General features: G+C 47.2%; 1 protein-coding gene across 1 annotated transcript; it reads left to right on the top strand.

Moving 5' to 3' along the window:
- The first annotated feature begins 3,771 nt into the window (after positions 1-3,771).
- Positions 3,772-4,805, top strand: LOC119272258 (RING-H2 finger protein ATL66-like). The gene has a single exon (XM_037553781.1). The coding sequence runs from the start codon at positions 3,958-3,960 to the stop codon at positions 4,501-4,503; it is 546 nt and encodes a 181-aa protein (XP_037409678.1). The 5' UTR covers positions 3,772-3,957; the 3' UTR covers positions 4,504-4,805.
- The last annotated feature ends 4,431 nt before the right edge of the window (positions 4,806-9,236 follow it).

The following is a 9,236-nucleotide window of genomic DNA, read 5'->3' as shown; positions in this document are numbered from 1 at the left end:
ATATACATCACAACACAGGGGAAAAATTATATATATCAACATGAGCTTTTTGCACATGCTTAAAGCGATATAGCACCGCCGATGAAAGCAAACAAAAAAATCATGTGTGCTCGTTAACGGACCGATCCATTGGCCACGAGTGGTCGTCTATTACATGCCCTATGCGGTAAATATGGTCTAACAAAAGTGCACGATCTGCACGCGGAGACATCAACTGCTTGGGCAGGTGTCTGGGCGTGATTGGGCCAACATGGCGAGGTCCCAATGGACTGGATTTGGTATATCTAAGTATATAGATAGCGTTTAAAGCCTCGGTTCTGCATGAGGGTCCACATGGGACGATAGTTCCACTCATTCATCTCTTCCATCAGTCATGCGCCCTCTCCAGATGCCCATGTCAGCGATTTGCAGAACGGCATCAGAGGGAAACAGGAGCTCCTCTACATCCAACACGAAGAGATTTTTGTAGATCCCGTGAGCTCCACCAGTCCCCCATGCTCGCGTCGACAACCTTTATCCCTGTCCCTATTCCAGGTAGTTGCCACTGGTCCCCAATGTGCTAACATGTTGACACATCATTGTGAAGGTATTATGGCCCAACTGCTTGATTGTACATTTGTTAAATTCGACATTGCAGCTTATTTGTTGGCGCAACAATGGCTCGTCTAGAGCACATTGTTGATGTTATCACTCTAGAAGTTGCTGCATTGAAGGAAGGTTTGGCACTTGCCCATGCCACACAATGCAATCATCTCATTGTATAGTCTGGCAATGCAAAGCTAGTAGAAGCACTCAACACGAATTTACGTCACTCACTAGTGGGGGCGTATATCGATGATTGTAGGTTCTTGATTGACGGAGTTTGCAAAGGCTTTAGTTCAACACTATAATAGATAGTCGAATGTATTCGCACATGAGCTAGCTAATAAGTTGGGGTGTTGTAATTCATGGGCTATTTGATTGGATTCTCCCCCTAGTTCTATAGTTAACCTATTAGTGGACGATGTAACTATTGCTTGATATAACTAAAATTAGCTAGGAAATTCTTTCCTTAACAACAAAAGAAATTTCAACGCACAATATTGTGCATCCAAGGCAAGCCTAAATTAACACGATATGTTAAACACTGAAGAATAACAAACTTTGACCAAACAAAAACAGCTCGCTAAAGACGATGATCACCTTTGGGGGGGGGGGGGTGTTTGAAGATAGTGTGGCGGTTCTAGATAAGCACGTAGGATAAAAACCATGGTTTCATACATGGGCTAAAGAACTTAGTCATGCCACCCTTGGGGAAGTAGCTACACATCATATTATGTAGTATGATGTACCAGACAAAATTGTTTGTTGCAAACGGAGTCCAAATTTTTTACATAGGGAACTATGCTAAAATATATAATGAGGATACATGTAAGTGGCTGCACAACAAGGTGATGATTGCAATCATAATGAGTAGTACATGAAAAGCCGTAGATGAAGGCATTGTGTTTTTCCATTCAATCCAAAAAAGGATCGACTTTCAGTATCAAATCGATAATGAAGCAAAAAAAGAAAAACATATCCAGGTGCAAAGAAAAAAATAACAAAAGGCTTAAATGAAAGAGTCTCGCCAGCCACCGCCACAAAAATGTCCTGCTAGGAAAACCTGACAGAATATGTTACACAGGGGACCAAAAATGCCCCAAACCCACAGGGGAGGAAAAAGAAATTAAGAGCTACACATTAGCACATCCCTTCCTCTCTCTGCATGACAATCATTATGGAATTCCAAAGCTGCCATACCCTATTCCAGTGCAGCTCGCTCACCTTTGTTTTGCAAATCTGCCCAATAGTGAATGAAAGAGCATGCATACCAAATAAATTCAACATGGTAGCGAACAAGATACTTCTCAAAACAAGCCCAATTAGGATGTTTCTAGATTAGCTAGCATAGAGCAACTAAATCTACAATTGATAGGTTTCTACTGATGGGCAAATACCTTGGAATCAACATAAATATTGCGAGAAACAAGTGGGTCTATAATTAGCATCAATGCATCTATAGATCACACTCCATGCATGCTTGCCAGCAGAACGGTGAAAACAAATGATGAATATTCATGGGATCTGGGTAAAGGCGACACAAAGGGTCGTGAACCCACTTCCTTTTGATCATGTTGTGCTCGGTGGCAATGGCACTGTGCCATATCAACCAAAGCTATATTTTGATTTCAAGGGGATTTTAGCCTTTCATAGATGTTTAAAGGATCTATCGGGACTATCATTTGGTAGATGGTTATACGTAGGTTTCTACACTGAACATGCCACTTTTATTCCAAGACCATCTAGGTGCATCATCCCCATCCAATGGCAAGGTTAACATCTTGCACATATTTTTCATTCTATTTAACTCGGATATCTCTTGAAGGTCGGGTTCCATCCACCATCTGTTTAACAGTTTTATAGTCTTATTGTTGAAAACTAAATCAGTCTCTCGGTCACACCTCACAACCTAGGCACCTAACCCAGCCTCTGATTAAACCAGCCCAGCATGGATTGGCCCTAACTGTGTCTTTTATCGGATGAATTCAATTTTCAACCTTGTATTAACGCCCACTCCACTTTTTTTCTTGTGCCAACATTCTACATGGAGGGTTAAAAATTTCAACGAAATTTCGCATGTTTCAGTGGGGTCTGAAAATATTTTTAACCCTGAAATTTTGAGGCATTTTCAAACTGATTTTAAAATAAATTTAAATTATGTCAAAATTCATTAAATTAAGTGAAATTTGAAATCTCAAAATTCGAAATAATTTCCAGAATATGCGAAATTTCAGAAATTTCACATATTTCAGTGAGGTCCGATTTTTTTATTTCCAAAATAAAAAAAACCTTGTGCCATCTTACCATATGATACTTTTTCTTGACACTACTTCCCTGTCAAAGGAGTGTGCGTGCATGCCCCGATCTGTACACCGGTGTATATCATGGCTTTGACAATTGTATCGCGTCAGCTCCAGCAATTTGGCGCAGTGCCTACTTCTCTTTCTGCCGTTTGTTACCATCGCCCATGTGCCAAGAGGTTAAACATGTGGCGTTACAGTATTTCTTTCCATGTGAATGGCTTCTTTTGAGCTCGGAAATACCAAAAATATACTAGTAGGTTCTTCCTTCGGCCTTGGCGTGCCCAAGTATTTGTTCGTGTACATAGTAGGAGTAGCCCACGTCCACTGAACCTTGCTAACTCCGATGCCATACGAACTTTCTGGAGAGTATATGTATGGAGTACACGCATGAAAACAGAACACCCAGTTTTATGCGCATATATATACATACAGATAACCTTACGGTGAAAACGACCCCATACACTGATTAATCCCCGGCCGTCCGTCGAGATGGTTCCTTGCTTCAACTACCAGCACGCTCTGGTTCCGTGGTTCTGTGCAAACAGCATCGTAATGGCGTACTGGCGCGACCTCGTGACAGCCACAGGGCCTTGATAAGGAGGAACATCGACGGACTAAGATGCTTCCAGAAATGCAAGTTTTGCAAGCTAAGAACAACTTAATCGCCTGCGTGAGCCATCATTTTATATTCTAATTCTCTTTCGGGTCCCTGTCGAGCCCCACTCTCCATGAACGCCATCGCACGGACAGTCGCTGCCACGTTGAATTACCCGGGATACGGCACTCGTCAAACCTGTAAGAGGAAATGGCCACTTTTGGCGCGAGATCCGGGCGGCGGGAAAGCTTAAAACCGCCCCCCCATCACACGAATCGCACGCACCGGCCGCCCACTTGATCTGATGAGCGCACAGCACACTGGGGAAGCGGTACGTAGCAGGCCCACGGAAGCCACGCAGCCCGTGCCGACGTGCAGCTAGCCCGGCCGCCAACGCCCGCGCGCGCGCGCTTAGTTTTGTCCCGCCACGGCAGAGAAGGAAACGGTCGAGGAGGAAGAGGAAGAGGAAGCAGTGGCATGGCCGCGCAGGAGGCGTCGCAGGCGCTGCGGTGGCGCTACGGCGACGTGGACGACGGCAACTTCTCCGTGCGCGGCGGGCGCGGCGTGCCGCTGCTTGCGACGCTCTTCGCCGTCCTCGTCTTCTTCGTGGGCGTCTGCGTCTACCTCCGCTGGGTGTGCCGCCGGTACAACGCCGACGCGACGCTTCCCATCTCGTTTTCCTACCCCTCCTCGTCGCCGTCGTCCTCCGCTGCGGCGCCCGGCGCCCCCTCCGCGGTGGCTGGCCTCGACGCTGCCGCGATAGCCGGCTTGCCCGTGACGCCATACCGTCGTCCTCCGTCGGCGTCCCCTGGCCGCGAGGACGACGAGACGCAGTGCCCGATATGCCTCGGCGAGTTCGCGGACGGCGAGAGGGTGAAGGCGCTGCCGCGGTGCGGACACTGCTTCCACCCGGAGTGCGTGGACGCGTGGCTGTGCTCGCATCCCAGCTGCCCGCTGTGCCGGGGCTCGCTTCTCGCCGACACCTCCACCGTCAAAACTGTGGACGCGAGCGAAGCTGTCTGATCGACCCTGCCACAGTGCCACTCGCGGCAGCAAGTTCGGAACTGCGCCGCTCAGCGACACTGCGACTGACATTGGAGCCTCGCCGCCAATTTCCATTGCCCTGACCGATGGCTGTTGCACGTGCGTGCCAGTGTTCAGGCATGGTTGATTGGCGGCGACGACGGATCATTTTTGTTGAGTGTTTTTTTGTCTTTGAACGGATCATTTTTGCTTAGTTATTTTCCTTGGTTAATTTGCATATCAGTGAGTTTTTACGGGCGTTTGATATTGCCCACATCAATAATAGTAAAACGAGCTGCATCCTTCCCTACCCCGTTTGCATCATATCTTTTTTTTTTTGAAAAGAGATTGCCCCGGCCTCTGCATCAAAAATATGCATACGGCCATCTTATTAACCAAATAAAAGATCCAACAAGTTCCAAAGTCTCCAACTGGAAAAACTGAAAAGATAGCTCACACAGAGCCAAAATGGGCTAGATACACAGACTAGCCAAGAAAAGATGTCACAACCGGCTGGCTAAAGATAGATAGGTAAACTAATTGCCTATCCTATTACATGACGCCATCCAAACCGGTTGATGATATCCCGAGCTACCATCTCCCAACGGACAGATCCAGTAACCAAATGCTCTCTGGCCTCCATCGGAGTGAGTAGCGACCACGAACGGATCACTGTCGTGGCTCGAAAAATAACCTGCAAAAAGTAAATACGTGATACTCCCTCCCCGTGAATAAGTGTACTTCTAGCTTTTGTCCTAGGTCAAAGTTTTAGAACTTTGACCAACTTTATAGGAAAAAGTACTAGCATTTATGACACTAAATTAATATCACTAGATCTATTTTGAAATGTACTTTCATAATATATTAATTTGATGTCATATATGTTATTACTATTTTGTATATAGTTGGTCAAAATTACAAAACTTTGATTTAAGACAAAAGCTAGAAGTACACTTATTCGCGGACGGAGGGAGTATTCTGTTAAAAACTAAATCATTTCTGCAATTCCAGATAGTCCACAACAAAGCGCAAACTCCAACACGAATATGTCTCGCTAAGTCAGACTCAATTCCATTAAGCCATGTTCCAAATAACGTGTTGACAGAATTCGGTGGAGTAATATTAAACGCAATGTGAACCGTCCGCCAAAGGACTTTGGCCAACGGGCAATCAAAAAAGAGGTGTTTAATCGTTTCATCCCGACCACAGAAACTACACCTAGTAGTTTCTGTCCAATTACGCTTTATCAAGTAGTTCTTTGTTAAAATAACTTGTTTATAGACAAACCACATAAACACTTTTATTTTTAAAGAAATCTTGACAGCCCAAACATGCTTGGAGGTAGGAATGGAGCTCGAATTAATAACGTCAATATACATTGATTTAACTGTGAATACTCCAGACCTAGTCAGCTTCCAGCGTAATTCATCGGGTTGTTGAGAAAGCTGAACCTCCATCATTCTCCTAACTAGACGGAGCCATTCTTCCCAATGATTGCCCGCTAGCGACCGTCTGAACTGAATATTAAGGGGGGTAGATTGAAATACCGTTGCAACGAACACCTCACGACGTTGAACAATACGATATAAAGACGGATATTGAATGGCCAAGGGTGTCTCTCCGAGCCATGTATCCTCCCAGAAACGCGTACTAGCACCGTTGCCAACAATAAACTTTGTCCTGTTAAACAGGGATTGTTTGACTTTCATCAGTCCTTTCCAGAAAGGCGAGTCGGTCGGCCTGACTGCAACCTGGGACAAAGTTTTTGTCTGTAGGTACTTGCTATGAAGGATTTGCGGCCACGTGGCATCAGTCTCTGATGACAGCTTCCACAGCCACTTACTGAGAAGGCATCTGTTCTTAACTTCAAGATTCTCAATACCAAGACCCCCTTGGTCTTTCGGTCTACAGATGATATCCCATTTAGCTAGCTGGTATTTTCTTTTGAGTTCATCACCCTGCCAGAGGAAACGCGATCGATAGAAGTCCAGTCTTTTCCTGACACCAACTGGGACTTTAAAGAACGATAAGAGAAACATAAGCATACTCGTGATCACGGGATTTATCAGAATTAATCGGCCTCCGTATGACATGAGCTTGCCCTTCCAGCAACTCAGTTTCTTCTCGAACCGGTCTTCGATGCACTTCCATTCTCTGTTTGTCAGCTTGTGATGGTGGATTGGTATACCTAGGTAAGAGAAAGGTAAATCCCCCAACTCGCACCCAAACAATTGCCTATAAGCCTCCTGTTCTTCTTTGGCTCTAACAAAGCAGAACAACTCGCTCTTATGAAAGTTAATCTTTAACCCGGTCAATTGTGTTGGGTAACGTAGTAATTTCAAAAAAATTCCTACGCACACGCAAGATCATGGTGATGCATAGCAACGAGAGGGGAGAGTGTGATCTACGTACCCTTGTAGACCGACAGCGGAAGTGTTAGCACAACGCGGTTGATGTAGTCGTACGTCTTCACGGCCCGACCGATCAAGCACCGAAACTACGGCACCTCTAAGTTTTAGCACACGTTCAGCTCAATGATGATCCCCGGACTCCGATCCAGCAAAGTGTCGGGGAAGAGTTCCATCAGCACGACGGCGTGGTGACGATCTTGATGTTCTACCGCCGCAGGGCTTCGCCTAAGCACCGCTACAATATTATCGACGATTATGGTGGAAGCGGGCACCGCACACGGCTAAGAAAACGATCACGTGGATCAACTTATGTGTCTAGGGGTGCCCCCTGCCCCCGTATATAAAGGAGCAAGGGGAGGAGGCCGGCCGGCCCTATAGGCGCGCCAAGGAGGAGTCCTCCTCCTAGTAGGAGTAGGACTCCTAGGAGGGGGAAGGAAGTGGGGAGGGAGAAGGAAAGGGGGGCGCCGCCCCCCCCCCCATCTCCTAGTCCAATTCAGACCAGGGGAGGAGGCGCGCGGCCCACCCTGGCTGCCCTTCTCTCTCTCCACTAACGCCCATATGGCCCATTTGTGACGCCCCCGATTTAATCGTACACTAATCATGCACGCAAATGTGTACGATCAAGATCAGGGACTCACGGGAAGATATCACAACACAACTCTACAAATAAAATAAGTCATACAAGCATCATAATACAAGCCAGGGGCCTCGAGGGCTCGAATACAAGTGCTCGATCATAGACGAGTCAGCGGAAGCAACAATATCTGAGTACAGACATAAGTTAAACAAGTTGCCATAAGATGGCTAGCACAAACTGGGATACAGATCGAAAGAGGCGCAGGCCTCCTGCCTGGGATCCTCCTAACTACTCCTGGTCGTCGTCAGCGGGCAGCACGTAGTAGTAGGCACCTCCGATGTAGTATGGGTCGTCATCGACGGTGGCGTCTGGCTCCTGGACTCCAGCATCTGGTTGCGACAACCAGAAAGAAAGGGAAGGGAAAAAGGGGGGAGAAAGCAACCGTGAGTACTCATCCAAAGTACTCGCAAGCAAGGAACTACACTACATATGCATGGGTATATGTGTAAGGAGGCCATATCAGTGGACTGAACTGCAGAATGCCGGAATAAGAGGGGGATAGCTAGTCCTATCGAAGACTACGCTTCTGGCAGCCTCCGTCTTGCAGCATGTAGAAGAGAATAGATGGAAGTCCTCCAAGTAGCATCTCCAAGTAGCATATCCAAATAGCATCTCATAGCATAATCCTACCCGGCGATCCCCTCCTCATATCCCTGAGGTAGAGCGACCACCGGTTGTATCTGGCACTTGGAAGGGTGTGTTTTATTAAGTATCCGGTTCTAGTTGTCATAAGGTCAAGGTACAACTCCAAGTCGTCCTGTTACCGAAGATCACGGCTATTCGAATAGATTAACTTCCCTGCAGGGGTGCACCACATAACCCAACACGCTCGATCCCATTTGGCCGGACACACTTTCCTGGGTCATGTCCGGCCTCGGAAGATCAACACGTTGCAGCCCCACCTAGGCAAAACAGAGAGGCCAGCACGCCGGTCTAAACCTAAGCGCACAGGGGTCTGGGCCCATCGCCCATAGCACACCTGCACGTTGCGAGGGCGGCCGGAAGCAGAACTAGCCCCCTTAATACAAGAGCAGGCTTACGTTCCAATCCGGCGCGCGCCACTCCGTCGCTGACGTCTGAAGTGCTTCGGCTGATACCACGACGTCGGGATACCCATAACTACTCCCACGTAGATGGTTAGTGCGTATAGGCTCGTAGCCAGACTCAGATCAAATACCAAGATCTCGTTAAGCGTGTTAAGTATCCGCGAACGCCGAACAGGGCCAGGCCCACCTGTCTCCTAGGTGGTCTCAACCTGCCCTGTCGCTTCGCCACAAAGTAACAGTCGAGGGCCGTCGGGAACCCAGGCCTACCTCTACCGGGATGGAGCCACCTGTCCTTTCAGCCCCCTCGTCAGAATCACTTGCGGGTACTCAATGAGCTGACCCGACTTTAGTCACCATCTGTAAAGTATGTATGTATGTATAGTATATACCCGTGATCACCTCCCAAGTGATCACGGCCCGATAGTATAGCAAGGCAGACTGACAAGGATGTAGGGCCAATGATGATAAACTAGCATCCTATACTAAGCATTTAGGATTGCAGGTAAGGTATCAACAGATGTAGCGACAATGTCAGGCTATGCATCAGAATAGGATTAACGAAAGCAGTAACATGCTACACTACTCTAATGCAAGCAGTATAGAGGAGAATAGGCGATATCTGGTGATCAAGGGGGGGGG

The sequence above is a fragment of the Triticum dicoccoides genome, chromosome 3A (genome assembly GCF_002162155.2).
Source record: "Triticum dicoccoides isolate Atlit2015 ecotype Zavitan chromosome 3A, WEW_v2.0, whole genome shotgun sequence".
Classification (NCBI taxonomy): domain Eukaryota; kingdom Viridiplantae; phylum Streptophyta; class Magnoliopsida; order Poales; family Poaceae; genus Triticum; species Triticum dicoccoides.
Note: the sequence above shows the minus strand (reverse complement) of the source record. Positions and strands in the feature narration are given on the sequence as shown.

Bases quoted from the DNA above. Each gene is read 5' to 3' on its own strand.
- LOC119272258 (XM_037553781.1), top strand. From the start codon at position 3,958: ATGGCCGCGCAGGAGGCGTCGCAGGCGCTGCGGTGGCGCTACGGCGAC.